This window comes from Panthera uncia (assembly GCF_023721935.1).
Source record: "Panthera uncia isolate 11264 chromosome A1 unlocalized genomic scaffold, Puncia_PCG_1.0 HiC_scaffold_17, whole genome shotgun sequence".
Taxonomy (NCBI): Eukaryota; Metazoa; Chordata; class Mammalia; order Carnivora; family Felidae; genus Panthera; species Panthera uncia.
This window is the reverse complement of record NW_026057577.1, coordinates 71,370,883-71,390,999: the sequence shown is the minus strand read 5'-3', so window position 1 is coordinate 71,390,999 and position 20,117 is coordinate 71,370,883. Positions and strand designations below refer to the sequence as shown.

The following is a 20,117-nucleotide window of genomic DNA, read 5'->3' as shown; positions in this document are numbered from 1 at the left end:
CTCTCAAAAATAAATAAACTTAGAAAAAAAGAAAAAGTGAAACTGCTAATATGTGACCTAGGCCATACCTTGCTTAAGTGAACTGGGTATGTATAACTTGGAGAAGAAAAGACTAGAAGAGGCAGGATAGCTATCTTCGAATATTTTAAGTCTGAATGTAAAAAAAAAAAAAAAAAAAAGCTGTCCACGTCAGCAAGTAGAAATACTTGGGAATAAGTTGGAAGGAGATGGATTTGGCTGTCACTCTGTCAGTCAGAAAACCTGAATTCTCATCCCTAATGATACCTGAGGAAATTGTTTACAACTCTGTGCTTCTTTTCTTTATCTACTAAAGAGAGGAGAGTAGATTTCTATACCCCTTTCTGATAACAGTATCGTTAATGTTTCTTAAAAATGAAAAACAGCTTGGTAACTTTGTTTCAGTATTCTTTACCTCAACACCTAGGGTCCTTGTCTCCCTGCTTCCAAGAATAAAGAGGTGGACACAGAATAAAAAGAGCAGCAGGCAAAAGTTTATTACTTTCTTACAGAAAGTAAGAATAGTATGAAAGCTGTCTTAACAGAGAGGGGGCATTGGAAAGTGAATGCCTGTGAGAATAGGCAGGGGTCTTTTTTAAATCGGGTTTTGGTGGTGAGGGTGGGGTGCTTCCCTTCCCCCATTTTCCTTCTCAGGTTCTACCCTTATTGGCTAGGTAACTCTAAATGCCTAGGCATTTCTTTTTGATTGGCCCATTTCCATAATGGTCTATGGCTGTACCGTTCTATGGTCTACTACTTATTTTTATAGTCAGGACTTTTGTCAAATTCCTGATGGGAACATGAGGGGGAGTAGGTGGTGTCTGTTACATGCTTAAGAGGAACTTACCCCCAAGGAAGTCTGCTATGGTCAGTTATGCCCAGCATTGTTCCAAAATATGTGGTTTTCCCCACCCAGGGACCTCAGGTCCGAACCTTTCCCTCTATGCTTCCTGAATCCTATCTTTTCGTATCATAACTTGAGCTGTCCAGCAGTGGGACAGCTGCCTGGAATGGTAATGGAAATCTCACCACTGTAAGTATTCAAAAAGAAACTAGGTCACCGTTGTCACGAATGCTAGAAGACTTTTTATTCATTGACTCAACAAATGTTTATTCATTTATTGACCAAATATTTACTGACCTCCTTGTAAGGTGCCTGCCAGTCGTATAATTTCATTATGTTTCTTAATCAGATGGTTAGAACCTGATATAAATCTGTGGGCTAAGAATCGGTTTTTCAAGACCTCTTTTGGCTGTGCTTTGTTATTTTTTTATTTTTAAAAAAAATTTTTTTTAACGTTTATTTATTTTTGAGGCAGAGAGAGACAGAGCATGAATGGGGGGAGGGTCAGAGAGAGAGGGAGACACAGAATCAGAAGCAGGCTCCAGGCTCCGAGCTGTCAGCACAGAGCCCAACACAGGGCTCGAACTCGTGAACCACAAGATCGTGACCTGAGCCAAAGTCGGACACTTAACCGACTGAGCCACATGTTATTCTTGGCGCCCCATGTTATTCTTTCCAGTGTCTACTGGTAAAGCAAAATCCTTCTTTGCCCCAAAATGATTCATTTGAATCAAAATTAAATCCAACTTTGGTGACCAGATTTCTTTTCAAATTGGCAATCTCCTTATGCAGAGTAAAACTTTGCACTTCTTTCTACCTTGCTTCCCTTTTCATTTGAAATGCTCACTTTCATTTGCAAACGTTAAAGGCTTGAAGTTAATTTAAGAGTCTATTTGTAAACAGTAGAGCCAGGATTCCAAGATTCAGTTTTATAGAATAGTACTCCTGCTAAATGTAATACTAGAAAAAGGTTTTATGGTCAAAAATGTTTTAAAACACTATATACTAAAATCCCTTCTTGGAGAGGCACAGGGCTCATGAATAATTAAAGGCTCTAAGAAATCCTGCAGAAAACAAAACTATTTAATATTGTTGAAGCCAGCACTTCCAGAACATATGGGCTACTACATTAACATACCATGAAATGCACTTTGGAGAAAATCTTATCTTATAAAAAGTATGGAGAGGAACCCTAGTAGATACAGGTAGATAGAGCCAAAACTGTTTCAAAGAGGTTTGTGTATCTACATTTATAAATTTGTAGATATTACATAATAATTTTCAAATACACAGAATTACCTGTGCCTTCTCTATAAAGATGATCAGTTTTCAAGACACTGGAGTCAATTGTCCAATTATAAATCTCTCTTGAATGTAGCTATTTTCTTGATGACTTGTAGAGAACTTTTATATTTTATTTATCATCAGCCTCTTTAAGACTTATTTTCTTTATTTGTTAAAAAACATGGAGATTGATGAAGTTTTGGGGTGGTGGGGGGTTTGTGGGGTCCAGAGCCGATGGTCAAGAAAGAATTCTTAAAGACATCTTTGGTGCAAAAAGGTGATTTTATTAAAGCTGGGAGACAGGACCAACGGGCAGGAAAAGCTGCACTGTAACTGTGGGGCACCGTTTTATGGAGTCTGGGGAGATCAAGTCAAGAGGGAATTTCCAAAGAGACTCTCACATGCAAAAGACTTACTGGAGGCCTAGCTATTGTCAAGTTAAGGTGTTTTTCCCCCTAGCAAAGCATTAACATTGACAGTAGGAGTTCCCGGACTTTAGGCTTTTGATAGGATTGCCTTTTTCTGGTAAACTGGTGGAGACTCTTAATCAGATTAACCATTTGTTTTTTGTCCTTTCTTGTTTTTGTGCAGCCAGAGGTGTCCAAGGAATATCACACGAATCCCACCTTGGCGGGGGCGGGGCAGGGCGGTGCTAGCTTGTGTTTGTGTTTTGCCCTCAGCTTGCCTCAGGCTCCCTCAACAGAGATAATCTACACTTAGTAGATTTTTGGGGTGCCTGGGTGGCTCAGTTGGTTAAGTGTCCATCTTAGGCTCAGGTCATGATGTCGCAGTTCCTGAGTTTGAGCCATGCATGGGGCTCTCTGCTGTCAGTGCAGAGCCCGCTTCAGATTCTTTGTCTCCCTCTCTCTCGCCCCTCCTTTGCTCGCTGGCACATGCGCGTGCACTCTCTCTAAAAAATAAACATTTAAAAAATATATACACTTAGTAGAGTTTTGTGAGGATCAAGATAAATAGGTAAATACGTGCAAAACAGTGAGCAGAGAGCCAGCACCATTGTGGGTATTCAATAAAGGCCTGTCTCCCATCTCACCATTAATCACAGCCCTGAATTTGGGACTGTGGTTGTTCAAAAGAGGTAGAAATCTGATGTTTAGTTTATTTGGGTATTGAGGAAAACAGCATAGAAAATGTTGTAAGTGCTTTAATTTGCGTATGAGAATTTTAGAACAGAAAGCAGGAAAATAATTCCCAGGAAAGACTTGGGAAAGAAAATCTCTGAAAAAGAATGATTTTGTTTTGTTTTGTTTTGTCTTTGTAGTTTAATTCATAGACCCATTTCATGAGACTTTGTTTTTAAAATTTAAATTTTGCCAAAGTAAGAATACATTGAGGGAGGAAAAAGTAATAATCAAGTCACGTTTAACTGAAAACTTGTAAATAAATGGCAGATCTTTGTATCTATTGTTACCTTTTATGCAGTAGACTCCAAACCAATTTTCCAAGTCAGGTTTCAATTTTATTGTTATTAATTTTTACAGTGAACTAGGCTGTGATTTTCAAATTTAGTGCTTCTTTGAAGCCATTTTCACATGACACTCCACCCCCTTTTTCTCAGGTATCAATTTACCAGCCTGGTGTTTTAGGTGTTGAATCCTGGTTTTATAGGCTACATTTTCTATCCGTGCACTTTCTCTCTAATATCTATGTCTAAAGTGAGTCTTTCAGCCTCTTCCCTTTGGTTAGGGATGCTCGTTAGAGCCTGGTTAATTCAGCGTCCCTCAGCTGATGGCACTCTCTTCACCAACATTGCTGCCAAATCCATTTTAGTGACTCAGCAGGAGCTTGTCATTAACAGCATTTTTGTAGAAAGTAAAAATTAAGCAGTCTTGGAAAGCAAAGTGCTAGTGCACCATGTATGTGTAAATCTGTGGTAGCAGTAAACACAGGCTCCTGGTGGGGTTGGTGGGGGAGCTCCTCCCCAGATACCACCCTCTTTTGAAGCGCTAACAAGTTTAGTTCTAGTTAATGTCTGCAGTGAAAAGAGCCCTTCAGTGTTACTGAAAAGGCAATCTGTTTTCAATTCTTTTATTTGTTTATAGAAGGTATGAAACATTTGATAGATAGAGGGGAGCCAGATGGAATTCAAAATAGCAGCTTTATTATTGCTTGGGTCAGAAAATATGGCTTTAAATATGGCTTGCCCACACAGCCTTATTTTCCAGAATTAAGATGATCCTCCTGTCCCTCATAGACTTATGCAATGGCAGAACCAGCCCTCATAGACTTAATGAGGAGGAGAGCAGGCCAGAATGCAACTCCCTGTGGTCAGGTTGGCCCCAAACTCACCACTGAGAAGAGTCCTCCCTCCTTCCTTAGCTAGAAGTGTGGAGAAAGACAGGAGTGTGACTCATATTAAAGGGAGAACAATAAGAGAGTGCAGGCCTGGGTTAGTTGTAGATCTGACGGGAAAATACCTCTTGGGTATTAATATTGACTGAGGAAGATGAGGCTAAGTGGATGACCTTTGTTTGAACAGTGGATGCTCTAGACAGATCTACAACTCCTTGATATTTATGTCTTTCACGATTGAAGACACACCTGGGGAATTTTCCATTAAACAAACAAGTGCCTTGTCTAGAAGGCTGAGGGAAAGAAAAAGGAAAGGGCTAGACCTGCATGTGGAGGAGCAGGGAAGGGACGAACTTAAAAAGAAGGTTAAAAGAATAGAACCCTAGCGGAGTCTTCTTGAAAGGAATGGGAAATAGAAGAATGAAAGGGAACGCAGAAGAAAAGCCCTAAAGTGTAGGAAATGTGCAAGCTGGGAAGAACCAAGGTTTGTGGAGGAGCGCCTCGAAAAGGTATTGGTTTTCACCGGGTTTCTAGGACACCAACTTTAGAAACATTTGAAATCAGCTGAGGCTCACCCTCCATCCAGACCTTCTTAGACAGTTGGTGAGGTCCGACTTAGAACTCACCTTGGTGGGCGTCTAGGTGGCTCAGTTGGTTAAGTGGCTGACTGTCGATTTCAGCTCAGGTCTTGATCTCACTGCAAGCCCCATATTGGATTCTGCCCTGACAGCATGGAGCTTGCTTGTGATTCACTCTCTCCCTCTCTCTCTCTCTCTCTCTCTCTCTCTCTTTCTTTGAGGTCATGTCATTGTGACCCTTCTCACATTTTTCCCCCTACAAATATCCTAAGTATCTCAGTAACAATATTGGGTTTGGTGGGCCATTACTCTGAAAGAATATGGCATTTCTCTTATTATGTAAATATTAATCAAATACAGTTTTACTGCAATATGCTTGGGTAAGTGACAAGAATTTAATCACATTCACTGATACCTATCTTACCAAATTAATTTTATTCTTTCCAAGAATGTACCTTTCAAGAGCAAGGTTCTGATACAGATGATAATCTGAACCAAGGATCCAGCTTAATGGAAACCATCTTTAAAGTATTGTACCATTGCAATTTTTCTCCACAAACATTTGGAAATGTTTTTGTGAGCTACATGGAAGAAGAACAATTATGGAACTTTCTATATAACATTCCAGGTATGAAAAATTTACTGTTTGTTAAAGAAGTGTTTTATGGATACTTAAATATATCTTTAAAGATGCTTTGAAAGTTTTATTGATGTCGCTCTTGTTGAGTCTATTATTTGTAAAAGTTTATCACACATTTTTTTTAAGCATAACAGTTTCTTTGGGGAATCATTAACCATTCAGTCCTATCAAAATATAATATACTTGGGACAAGGTGCAGGGGAGGGAAAGGGAAAGAAATTATGTAATGCAGATTTTCTTTTTAAATTATTATTAGGAACTGTCCCCTCATAAAAATTAAGTTTAATATTTACCATAGATTATGTTTTGCTCTTGAGCAAGTAAGACATTAGTGACATATTATTCTTGGATGCATTTTTTGGCAAACCAATGCACAAAACTACTAGTCATTTTCTTTAAACGTAAAAGGTGTTTATTACGACCACAGCACCTGTGTCTCTATAAGGCAAGTATGTCTTCTCGTTCCTTTGGGAACAATATGTTTTTCCATTTGTATTGTTCTTCTGTCTACATAGAATGGATGTTGCAAGTTGCATATGTAACTAGAAAGTGTTCATGGGTTGCCCTACCTTGGGGCCAGATGAATAGATTCTCACCTTGTTCTATACTTAATATCCTGCCTTAAATTACATACTTATTAATATCTTGGGAAAACAAAGACTGAGAACTTAGTGGTTACACTGTTAGTCCCTTAACCATTTACATCATTTACATTTGGCTTTCAACCTACAAACATTTTTATACACTGTTTCAGAAACTACATTTCCATGAAATATTTCCTAGGATCCATATAAAAAAATCTAACTTGCTCATATTCATGGTTTCACTCTTCCAGGACTCTGACTATCCTCTAGATACTACTTGAATATCTTTTTAGCTAGTTTAAGGTTATTATGTTACATCTTTTGGTCATTATCCCTGAAAAATACCAATAGATAACTGTATAATGATTTTTAAAACCCGAATCTATTACTTAAGACTCCCTAATAATTATCTCCTCTTAAAATTTTATCTCCTAGTTTCCATGTATTTCCTACTGTGATCTCTTTACCCAAAGGAGGGACAGTTTTCCAGTTAAAAATACTGAATTACTTCTGATGTAGACTTTATGGAACTGAAAGAAAAATAACCTTGGAAGCCCTACCACTCCAGTTTTTAGTTATTCAGGTGAAGTGAGAGCCGAATTCTCTCACAAGATGACAAAGAATCGTTGACCCACATGCTTCAACCACTATTTGTCCTTCAACACTTAAGTTCTTGAACCATTTTGTCACTTAGCACAACACTGTACTGAAGATACCAATGGCCTTCAGGTGCTGCCATGAGAAAGTGAAACTGCTACTCACTCCTCATTAGTCTTCTCTTCATATACACATTGAGCAAACCCTTCTCCACCAGGTCAGACACGTCTCTTGAAACAAGTGTTACACAAATTAATACAGCCTGAATTGTGTGGGGTGTTTTAAAGGATCAGAATTTCAGATTGGTGCAATATCCTTGGTCTTTGTATAAATTGTTTCTCCATAAGTGTTAAATATCCTCTGGGTCTTAAGTATTTTCTGGAACCTGAGACCTTACAGTGGTCACAAGGGACTCCACTTTTGTACAGTTATGTATAAGATATATATACATAAGTGAGTACTTGTTGGTATTATTATTTTGAACAAACTTATCTGTTAGATCAATTATGAATAAGAAAAATAAAATTTTTTTATATTACCAACACTTATTCCTTCTTTAATGTCTTTTTTTTTTTTTTACTTTATGTAAATCTGAGTTTTCACTCTTGTATTATTTCCTTTTACTCTAAAGAGTTTCATTTAACATTTCTTGTAAGACAGGTCTACTGGCAACCAATGTCTTCAATATTTGTTTGTCTGAGAAAGTCTTTATTTCTCCTTCAGTTGTGAAGGATAATTCTGCAGGACATAGAATTCTAGGTCATTTGGGTTTTTTTGTTTGTTTTTTATTTTTCCCCTTGATACTCCTACATATTTCACACCACTGTCTTCTTGTTTGCATGGTTTCTGAAAAGCTGGATGTTAATTCGTCCCTTTGTTCCTCTGTAGGTAAGGTAATTTTTTTTTCCCTCTGGCTTTTTTCAGGACTTCTTTGCCTTTGTTTTTTTTGTAGTTTGAAAATGATATGTGTAGGTATAGTTTTAAGTATTTATTCTGCTTGGTGTTCTCTGAGCTTTCTGGATCTGTGGTTTGTGTTTGATAGTAATTTGAGGGGAACTTCTCGGTCATTATTGTCTTAAATATTTCTTCTGATCCTTTCTTTTTCTTCTCCTTTTGGTATTCCCATTACACATATTACATCTTTTGTAGTTGTCCCACAGTCCTTGGATATTCTGTTCTTCCTTTTTTTTTTTTTTTTTTTCAGACGTTGATCTCTTTGCTTTTGAGTTTTAGAGGTTCCTATTGAGATATCCTCAAGCTCAGAATTCTTTTCTCAGCTATGTCCAGTCTACTAATAAGCCCAGGAAAGGCATTCTTCATTTTTGTTACAGTATTTTTGATGTCTAGTATTTCTTTTTGGTTCTTTCTCAAGATTTCCATTTCTCTATTTACATAGCCCATTTGCTCTTGCATGCTGTCTACTTTATACATTAGAGCCCTTAGCAAAGTAATCAAAGTTATTTTAATTCCTGGTCTGGTAATTCTGATTTCCATGTCTGTTTCTGATGTTTTCTCATTTCAAAATTGTGTTCTTTGCCTTTTAGTATGTCTTGTAATTTTTCTTGGAAGCTGGACATGATGTATTGGGTAAAAGAAACTGCTGTAAAGAGGGTTTTAGTGATGTGGTGGAAAAGTGGGGGAGGCATGGGAAGCATTCTATGGTGCTATGATTAGGTCTTTTAGTGGACCTGTGCCTCTGGATGATGTACTTCATAAGTGTTTCTCAGTTTTTTTCTCCCATTCTATGTAGGAGAGTATAGCTAGAGTGGGCTGGAATTGGGTATTTCCCTTCTTCTAGGTCAGTTAGACTCTGATAATACCCCAGTGGGTTAGGCTCTATTTTAGTAGTTTCTCTTGAGGGCAACCCTGAAGAAGAACAGAGTGCTCTGACTTATCTCAAAATGTTCCTTTTCCTTTTCCCTTGCTGGAAGCTCTTGGGGATTTTTCTCTGACATTTACTATGGGCACCTAGTTGAACTCACAGAGATAAAACTCACAAAAGTGTGGCAGCCTCCACATAACAGGGTCCCCATTGAATTTTAACTCTCAGACTTGTCCACACTGAGCCTCCAGCAATTCATCAATTACAGTTCAGACTTCCTACTTTGGCACTGGTTCCCATGGTAGGTTCTGCTTATGAGTCTCCACTCCAGTAAACTGTGACTCCCTGTATTTGCTGTCCATCACTCCAATCTTGGAGGCGGTGGTTTGTCTTATGTCCCCACCTCTCTACAGATCCAAGAAGACTTGTTGATTTTTCCATCTGTTCAGCTATTTACTTGTTGATAGGACAGAGAGGCAACTTCTAAGCTCTTTATATGCAGAGCCAGAAACCAGAAGGGCTTGTCACTTACTATTTTTTTCTTCTCTATTCTCTCTTCCTATATTTCCTTCTCTTCTTGCTACATCTGTATCTTATCCCTACTGTAGGCATCTGTGGGTATTGCTTGATCCTCCCTATACTATCCCATGCTCAACTTGTTGCAGAACGCTGCATCAAAAAACACTGGGCACCCTATACTATAATATTGCAAACTTTACAGAAAATTCCTCTTAGGTAATAATAATAATAACATAGGTTTACATGGTGCACATAGTGCCTACTATGTGCTAGTTGCTTAACACAAATTAATTCATATAATTTTAAAATAATTCTTTGAGATAGGGCTATTATTTTCTCTATCATTTGTAATACCTTGATTTTATTTTAAACATTAAAAAAATTTATTTATTTATTTATTTTTTGAGAGACAGAGACAGAGCGTGAGTGGGGAAGGGCAGAGAGAGAGAGAGGGAGACATAGAATCTGAAGCAGGCTCCCGGCTCTGAGCTGTGAGCACAGAGCCAACGTGGGGCTCAAACTCATGAACTAGGAGATCATGACCAGAGCCAAAGTTGGACCCTTAACTGACTGGGCCACCCAGGTGCCCCAGCATGCTGGTTTTAATAATGGATTGAGTCACTTGGGAAATATTACCTTAGAGTGCCTGACTGACTCAGTCAGAAGAGCATGCAACTTTTGACCTCAGGTCAGGGTCATGAGTTAGAGCCCCATGTTGGATGTAGAGATTATTTAAATAAATTAAGAAAAAACAGAAATACCACCTCAAATTTTGAGGGGAAAAAACATATGGGTACTTTTCTGTGTTGATTCAAGTGGTTATCCCAAGACTTTCCTGTCATATTAAAAAAATAATAAAATTTTATTGCATTTATCACACAAGTAATACATATTAACAGTTGGTAATCTATATTATCAGAAAGAAGGTAGGATGGCAGAAAGAAGAAAAGAAGGGAGGATGGGAGGATAGAAAAGAAGGAAAAGTAAAAGAAGAAAGAGGGAAGGAGGAGGAAAATACCTGAAATCCCATCAGGCATTGATAATCACCATTAACCTGGAGAATGCATCTTGTAATTCTTTTATGTGTGTGTGTGTGTGTGTGTGTGTGTGTGTGTGTGTGTGTGGTATAGTGTGTTTGTAATAAAAATAACATGTCATAGTTTTCCTAACATGTCTTTATTTTTATTTTTTACTAAACAATATATGGCTTTATTGTGTTGATGGATATATCTTAGCTACTTAAATAACTGATGATTATTGGACATTAAGATTATTTTCGATTTTCCTTTATATCCTTTACATGATTATAATTAATTTCTTAGCATAAGGTCCAGAGAAGGAATAAGTGAGTTAACAGGTAAGCAAAATGTTAAAGATCTGGTATTATTGCCAAGTTATCATCTAAGAAAATCATACAACTTCAATTTCCACCGTTAGAGTTGCAGACCACAAGCAAATACTGTTATTCCCTGTTATTTTAATTACCATTTTCTTTATTACTAAGAAGAATTTTTTTTTTTAATTTTTATGGACTGTTTATTAATTATGTGATTTCAAGGTTAAAAACAGCTCTTCTTTTCTATGGCTTTAAACTAGCTAATGAGAAACTGAATTCCCAATTAAATAAGGCACAAAATATTGCCAGATTCTGCTAACTATAATATGCTGTCTGATTTTAAAGTCTCAACATGCATGGAGTCCGAGCCAGAGGTCATCCGATGCTTGAGACTGGCACTGACTGATGCTATCAAGGACATTGTACAGCAGATAGTATTTGTGATGAAGTCTGGGAGAAACTGTGGGCCCAACCTAAACAAGCACAGTGTTCCTGAACATTTGCGTGAGAGCATTCCAAAGGAATGGAATTATACTCCAAAAGAAACTAAGAGGAAAGAATCAAGCAAAGGTACCTTATTATTATTTTTTTTTGTAAGAACCCATCCTTGAAGAAGCAATTTTGTAAGATATGAAATCAAGTAAAATTCTAAAATTATAAGATTTGTAAACTATGTTAGTCCTTTTCCCGCCATTTCTATGTATTTGGGACCTGTAAATTTTTTTTTTCTTTTTTTTTACTATGAGCCTTATGACCAAGGAAACTAGAAAGGGAAATGACTCAAATGGTCATCTTCTTTATTTAACTATCAGCTCAGAATTTTCTGTGATATGTTGTGTTCATGTTAGTATTCACACATTAGTCGATGATTGTGACTAACTTACCTCAAATCTGTTGAGTAATCTAAAATTCATACTCTCAAGAATATTGCTCTGATGTTTAATGTTCTTTCCTTGAAGTTTTTCCCTCTGCCACCACTAATTATTACTTTCTTTTTTCTTAACAGACCTACTTGTGTAGCCTTTAGGTCAAAAATAGCACTCCATTGAGTACCTACATAGTTTTTTGACAGAGTAATTTCCCCCAATACCTATGGTTCTGAATTCCGTGCATTGTTCCTATTAGGGGCAGTGCATCTATTAAGTGTATTTTAGAACATGAGTTACATTATTGATTTATTTTATTAATTAAGTGCTGTCTTCTTAAATGGTTTCTTTGTACCTATGTGTTTCTGCATTACAAAACATGTAATGTTTTATTATGTATATTATATAGACATATGAATGAATCTTCTTAGGATTTTTAAAATAAAACTTTTGCGGGCGCCTGCGTGGCTCAGTCAGTTGAGCATCTGGCTTCAGCTCAGGTTAAGGTATCGCAGTCTGTGAGTTTGAGCGCCCGTTCGGGCTCTGTGCTGACAGCTCAGAGCCTGGAGCCTGCTTCAGATTCTGGGTCTCCCCCTCTCTCCCCACCCCCTCATGCTCTGTCTCTCTCTCTCTGTCAAAAATAAATAAACACTAAAAAATTTTTTAATAAAATTTTTCCCTTTATATTAATCTATAAAAGAATATTTTTTCATTAACTTGAGGAAAGTTTCAATGGTAAAATACTCCAACCGAACCTACTAAGTCAATTGAAGAGACTAGCCTTCTTTCATTCTTCTCTATGGAGATCCTAACTAATGTGGTTCTTATCCAGCGACCTTATATTGCAAACTCAAATCAATTATCTATCTGTGACCTTTCATAGTAATGCTTTAATTCTGTCCAAGCCCTATTAAACTGCCTTTGAATCTAGTAAAGCCATTTAATTGAAATTGGAAAATGTCAGCTTTTCATTACTTCAGTTCTTCCTTGTCTGAGTGGTTGCCATTTCTCCTTCATTCTAGCTTTTGGATATTTCATAGATTTTGAGCAATTCAGGAGGCATAATCTGTAGTTAATATATCATGTTGTATGAGTAGCACTATTTTGTTTGTGGCTTTCAGGTCATTGTATTCATGAACAGTTTTGCCTTCTACAGGTGTTCTGGAACTCTTCCATAACATTTCAAAGAACCACTGGTTCCAAGAAAAAATGCTTACTTGTAGATACCAGTTTTTGTGATTTTCCTTACTAAATAATATTCTCCATAAAACTATCACTAAGACTCCACCTTACACCTGTCAGAATGGCTAACATTAACAACTCAGGCAACAACAGGTATTGGCGAGGATGCGGAGAAAGAGGATCTCTTTTGCATTCTTGGTGGCAATGCAAGCTGGTGCAGCCACTCTGGAAAACAGTATGGATGTTCCTCAAAAAACTCAAAATAGAACTACCCTAGGACCCAGCAATTGCACTACTAGGCATTTATCCACGGGATACAGGTGTGCTGTTTCGAAGGGACACATACACCCCCATGTTTATAGCAGCACTACCAACAATAGCCAAAGTATGGAAAGAGCCCACATGTCCACTGATGGATGAATGGATAAAGAAAATGTGGTGTATATATATATATATATATATATATATATATATATACACACAATGGAATATTACTCGGTGATCAAAAAGAATGAAATCTTGCCATTTGCAACTATGTGGATGGAACTGGAGGGTATTATGCTAAGTGAAATTAGTCAGTCAGAGAAAGATAAAAATCATATGAGTTCACTCATATGAGGACTTTAAGAGACAAAACAGATGAACATAAGGGAAGGGAAACAAAAATAATATACACAGGGAGGGGGACAAAACATAAGAGACTCATAAATATGGAGAACAAACTGAGGGTTACTGGAGGAGGTGTGGGGGGGGGTGGGCTAAATGGGTAAGGGGCACTAAGGAATCTACTCCTGAAATCATTGTTGCACTATATGCTAACTAATTTGGATGTAGATTTTAAGAAATAAAAAGTTAAATTAAAAAAAAAAAAACTAGGGGCGCCTGGGTGGCTCAGTCGGTTGGGCGTCCGACTTGGGCTCAGGTCACGATCTCACGGTCCGTGAGTTCGAGCCCCGCGTCGGGCTCTGGGCTGATGGCTCAGAGCCTGGAGCCTGTTTCAGATTCTGTCTCCCTCTCTCTCTGACCCTCCCCCGTTCATGCTCTGTCTCTCTCTGCCTCAAAAATAAATAAATGTTAAAAAAATAAAATTAAAAAAAAAAACAAAACTATCACTACTACTACTAAGAGTAGAAGAGTAGAAGTAGAACATTCCAAATCACATAAAAGAAAATGGTGGAGGAAAGTGACTTTATAAACCATTTTGTGCATTCCAGGTGGATATGACAATAGGAAAATACCATGATTCTCCATCTCTGCCCTCTTTTAGACTGATAGTGCTCAACTTTTATTATCCCTACAGTATACAAGACAGATTTTATTTACAGGCCAGACATTAAGTCACTTATTCATCCAATAAATATTTACTAAGTGAGCTACTACTACATATCAAGCATCTCAGTTGAGGCTAGAGATAAACTATAAACAAAATACCTCCTCTTGGTGCTTGAAGACTAGTAAAATTGGTTCCAAATGGGTGCAAACACCTCAGGGAATGTACAAGACAATTCTTTGGTGTATAACAAAAAAGAAAGAAATGAAACTCTACTAAAATTTCGTATGGAGATTGTAACTGTAACTGTCCCTTGGTCTGTGAGTGAGACAGTCATGTGCTGAGTTTGGTGTTGGTGGGGAGGTGATGGACAGTGCTAAAGCACTTCTTCAGCTTTCAAGGTGCAGTACTGAATTAAGTTTGTCCTTTGTATTTCAGAATCTACTTTTAACAAAATTAATCCCCACAAAACACACAAGTGGCTTTGACATATTCCTATAAATCAACAGATCTACTGCAGTTTAACACTAATATTGATGCAAGGAAGAGCAAACAATAACAAAGTGAAAAAGTTCACGTTTATTTCTGTTCCTAACATGCACTCTTACTCAGCCATATTACAAGGCAAAATGATGATGATCTGATAAGATTTGGTCAAAAGAGGATTTACAAAAGGAAATAAATAGGAAAACCTCTTGAAATATGACTTCCCATATATTATTGTTAAACAAGAATTCCTCTTAAGTAGGTATTATGCCTTGAGATACAAGCTAAAGATGGTTGGAAATCATCATGGCCAGCAAAATGTTTCAAAACTCAGCATCCAAAACATGAAGACAAACCTCTGTAATTGTTTTTCAAGAACGTTTTAAGTCAAATGATATTTAATTCAGTACTTTACAGAAGGTGTCTAAATAATGATAAATGTTTAGAGTCTTTTTTTTTTTGAGGACTCTAACTTATTAAAAGACAAATAGTTACTAGTGTAAGGGAACATTTGTCCTTCCTGAAACAGTGAAAATGACAGAACATAGAAAACACTGTAGTGACAAATTAAAATGCATTTCTTTATTTCTTTGTCAGCAAATACTGTTACATAGAAAATAGTGAAGATTTAAAGAAATAAACATTAAAATAAATTATACAATGTAGGAGATTTAAAGAGTTGAATCAAAGTTCAGATATTTCTGGTACAGCTCAGCTTAGGTATTTGTTATGTTTCAAAGTTCAAATACACAAAGAACTAGTTGTTTTGTTTCTTTGACAACAAATAAATGAAAGATATACCAGAAAAATTTTCATAGCAGTAAATTACTTTTTATTTATTTTATTTTAATTTATATTTTTAAGATTTTATTCTTAAGTAATCTCTATACACAACAGGGGGCTCAAACTTACAATGTCAAGATTAAGAGTCACATTGAGCCAGCAAGGTGCCCCAGTAAGTTACTTTTTAAATAAAAAGAATGCTTTATGGGAAAACTGTTGGAGTAATTATTTTAACCGAATGGGTTCTGGAGAGGAAACAGAGGTAACATTGCAAGAAAAATGTATTCATGGCACCCTTCACATGCAGGTTGTGGAGAAAGAAACCAAACGCAGAAATACACAAAATCCTGTAAAGAAGTTCTTAAGATAGTTTATTTTATAAAATCCAGAAATATTCATTTTAGAAAAACCAGTATCACCAATAAAAATATCCTATCTACATACTTAAGAACTTAGAAATAATTTTTTTAATGTTTATTCTGAGAGAGAGAGTATGAGCAGGGGATGGTCAGAGAGAGAGGGAGAGGGAGAGGGAGGAGAGAGAGAAAAAGGAGAGAGGGAAGAGGAGAGAGAAAGAGAGAGATTGAGAGAGAGAATCACAACCAGGCTTTGCACTGCCAATGCAGAACCCAATGCCGGGCTCGAACTCATGAACTGTGAGATCATGACCGAAAATCAAGAGTTGGCTACTTAACTGACTGAGCCACCTAGGTGTCCCTTAGAAATAATATTTTCTAACATAATTTATAATATTCCAAATAAAGGTTTCAATGATTCCTGAATATTTTTCTTAAAAATACAAAATTTATTTTTCATTTTGTTTGCTAGAACAACTGAATGACATCATGGATAATGAATATTTACTAGACAAATTTCAACAACAGCCTTGGCCTATTTGATGCTTCAGATTGAACAACAAGTGCCATGATTTCATAAGCACAGTTATCGATATACTTGTTCCCATGTGGATCTATGTATGTTCATGTAGTAGCTTTTTCACCTATGACAGCTATTAAAACCAAGTACTGACACAAACTGAATGTAAAACCTGCCCTTTCAATCATTGTATTCAAGTGTTAAACCCAGATTTTAAAAATTACAAAGCATATTAAATCACATTATCCTCACTCAGTAAACTATTATTGACATTTTATACCATTAATAAGTAAAATTTTTTAAATAACTTTAAGATGTTATTTTGTCTTTACTTCATTCATTGTAAATTTCCTTTCAGCGTGTTTTATAATCCACATAATATGTTATTACAGCCACTAGTACATGTCTAGGAAGAAAAAAATGATAAATATGTAAATATTCATATCACATTGCATTCATTCTAAGGCATACATTTTTTTCCATACCTTATCAGCTCTGAAACTGGGATGGCCCTTCCAAAATGTAATATATATATGGCTTAGATAGAAGTCAAAACATTTAAATAAGGACAGAAAAATGAGTGTTTGGCATTCTTAAAAGATCCCTCCCTGGTGTGTTGTTAATATCACCACAGACTCAGAGTTTCTGTGATTAGTAGAACGAATTGATTAATCTGACATCAACCTAAAGGTTCTGATTGGAATTTGCTGTAAGCTTTAATGAAGTAGTGAGAATCTGAGTACTTGGAGTCCTCAAAATCTCTAAAGTATCAGTAGAAGTGCAGGTGTGAAGAGAATTGATAATATTTACCTGATATCTACTTAGATTGTCAAATGTTTCCTTGGTATCAGCAGTTAAATCCTCTTTTGAATAAACAGAACATAAGATATAATCTTTTAAGTCAAATACTTCAGAGTAGAATAGGGAGTGCATGGTACAAACACATAACGAACAACAAAACATTTAAAATATTTTAAGAACACAGAGAAGAGTGGTCACAGACGAGTTTCTTAATTTGCTTTACCTATATTTTAAGCTTCATCTAAGCATATTCATTTGATAAAAGGATAGCATTTTATCAAAGAACTATATTTTACAAGTACTAAACTAGGTGTTTTCACATTTAGTATTTTATTTAATACAATAGTCTTATGAGATCTTTCAAATATATGTTGGGCCCAATTTTACAAACTTACAAAGACTATTCCAGTCCATTTTTAACACGATTCTTAAGTTGTCCTGAGTTTCTGTGGAGTCACTAGACTAGACATATGTTTTCCAAAAGCTTTGTACTTTGTTAGAGCAGAATGACTTCTTTAAATGTCACAAGTATCTTGAAAATTATTTCACATTGTTTTATTATTTTTGTTTAGTAAAAACAGAAAGGATGTTTCATGGAAGAACGCAAAGCTACCTTCTTTAGACTTGTCACTTGGTTCCAATTATCAAATTCAGTCATGTATTTAGTGGATTAAAAGATTGTGTCTGGCTTTGTAGGATAGCCAAGGACCGATGAGGTTCTTTTATATGCTCTTGAGGAGATTTTTGTTTAGTTGTAAAGATAACTCATCAAGACAAAAAACATAAACAATAATAGATGATAATATAAAAAGATGACAGCATGGCACATTATGGACCTAATTACCGAAGTGGTTATATAGATGGTATGTTCAAATAAATTTATAGGAGGAGAGGACTTTGAACCAAGAGTTGAAGAAGATGGACGACTCATGGAGAGAAAGGGCAACCCATGTGAGAGTAATGAGATATTCAGAAGTTTAAAAGCAATGAGGATAAAATAAAGATAAGGTTTACAGAAACTGGCGGAGGCTGGACTGTGGAGTGTTTTGACGGCAACACTCTGAAGACTGATCAGTGGAAAACAGCTAAAACAATTGTGGCAGAGAAATTAGATAACAAATTTTACAGTATGTGCATCTGGCTTCACAACACAGGAGAGAGGCTGGGGATAGTCTGGAACAGAGAGATGAGTTAGGAGAATACTGCAGTAGTCCAACTACCATTTATAAGGAAGGGCTTTAATAGGTCGGTAGCCATGGTTACAGTGAGGTGACGCTGTATGTCAGATGAAGGGTAGGAGGATTTATCAACGTGGTTACTATTTAAAAGATTTTAAAAGACAAAAGAAAAGAAGGGACAGAGGGAGGTGGGGAGGGAGAGTCAGCAAGGCCAAGCTAGTTCAGGAGGAAAACAGGGAGCTGAAGTAGTAGGACTGCTACCCTGGAGAAAGACCAAGACTAAAGATTCTAGAATCATCCAGAAGAGTGGCTCTCAACAAGGAAAGGTTTTGCCCCCGTAGGGACATTTGGCAATGCTTGGAGACATTTTTAGTTCTCACAACTGAGGAGAATGTTACTTGGCATCTAGTGGACATAGGTCAGAGACGCTGCTATAATATCTTATAATTCATAGGACAGTCATCACAACAAAAAACTATACAGCCCAAAGTCATTAGTGCCAAAGTTGAAACACCCTGATCTAGAGAGGGAGGATCAGTACATCCTTCAGAGCAAAGAAGGGAGAGTGTGTAGACTCATCAATCAATAGGCAAAGACTTCTTAGCAAACAACTACATTTAAGAGGTATTAGTATAAATTAGAACTAGAATGGGCCATGAAGAAACAAAGAAGAGTAATAAAGGTAACCATGAACCAGTTTGTTGACCCATTTATTCACCAAATATTTATTGAACAACTGATATATGAGGTACTAAGGGTTGAGGATACAGAAGTGCCTTCATGAAGCTTATATTCTAGTGGATAGTAACAGATAAAGAAGAATTAGGGAGATATTTATTAGACAATGGTTAAGTGCTATAATAAAGGCAACAAAATGGCGTCTAATGATACAGAGGAAGTGGGTGCTGGGATGGGAAGAGCATGAAGGGATGCCTTGGAGGGGGTGGTGAGTGAAGGCTCTCTGAGGAGGTGACATTTGTGCTAAGAAGTAGAAGAGGCGCACCTGGGTGCGGCTCAGTCAGTTAAGTGTCGAACTTCAGCTCAGGTCATGATCTCATGGTTTGTGGGTTTGAGCTGTGCATGGGACTCTGCACTGACAGTGCGGAGCCTGCTTCTCATCCTCTGTCTCCCTCTCTGCCCTTTGCCCTCTCGCTCTCTTTCTCAAAAATAAATAAGCAAACATTAAAAAAAATAAATAATAAAAAGAAGTGGAAGAAGAGGAGCCAGTCCTGACAAGACCTGGAATAATTCTGCTATGGATTTCAAGGGAAGAGGAGAATGGTTTAAGAAAGTATCAAAGGCCACAAAGAGGTCCACCAGGAGTGCTTTTGCATTTGTTAATTAAGAGGACATCGGAGCCCTTTACCCTGCAGTCTTAATAGACAAAAATATACCTAATAATTTAAAATTTTCGAATCTTCATTTGTGAGAGAGGAAAAAATGCGTTTGAGACTTGAGGAATGTTAGGCAGCACTGGAGGGGATCCCAGTAGAGTTCTGTCGGAATATGTCAAGCACTTGCTCTTCTCAACAATTTTCTCCACAAAAATTAGACATCCCTACGCAACACTGAAAACAACAGAGAGATGGAATGCAAATGCTAATATTAATCATACCTTTTCTTTCTTTTCTTCCCCAGGCTTCACGAGGCTTGCTGCTCAGGCAGTATCTATTGTAATCAGCGAGTTACCTACGGTGATTGCATGTTTGCCTCCCCCAATTAAATACTTCTTTTTTCTGTCTGAGAGAAAAATGTCAAAAAACTTTGTTGAATTGAAGAAAGCTAGCCTCCTTGTCTGGAACTTGATTGTAATTATATGTCAGATATTTGAGGATGGAAACACTGTGGAACTTTTAACAGGTGCCTCCCTTGACAGATGGAGTAAAGAGAAACTTGGTTTAATCTGCCTGTGTTTGGAAAGTATCATGGGAAAGCAGACAAGTGACCCTAATCAAATGACTCAAAAGGTCATACAGATCATTGAGCAGCAGAAACCCAACTGGATTGAGAGCCAGTTGGTGAAGGCAAGGAAACTGAGCACCAAATGGTAAAGCAATGTTTTTCTTTCACTGAATTTCATTAAGTATGTTCACTATAACAAAATTACCAATAAACAACAACAAAATACCATTAAGATAGGCAA

The 20,117-nt window shown here is 36.9% G+C and overlaps 1 protein-coding gene across 1 annotated transcript in view; it reads left to right on the top strand.

Annotated features, from left to right (window-relative positions):
- KIAA0825 (KIAA0825 ortholog) overlaps positions 1-20,117 on the top strand; it is a 385,194-nt gene that overhangs the window by 159,827 nt on the left and 205,250 nt on the right. The window contains exons 14-16 of the mRNA XM_049648593.1: positions 5,483-5,662; positions 10,878-11,102; positions 19,613-20,021. Of these exons, the coding sequence (XP_049504550.1) occupies positions 5,483-5,662; positions 10,878-11,102; positions 19,613-20,021 (814 nt within the window). The remainder of the gene's footprint in view (positions 1-5,482; positions 5,663-10,877; positions 11,103-19,612; positions 20,022-20,117) is intronic.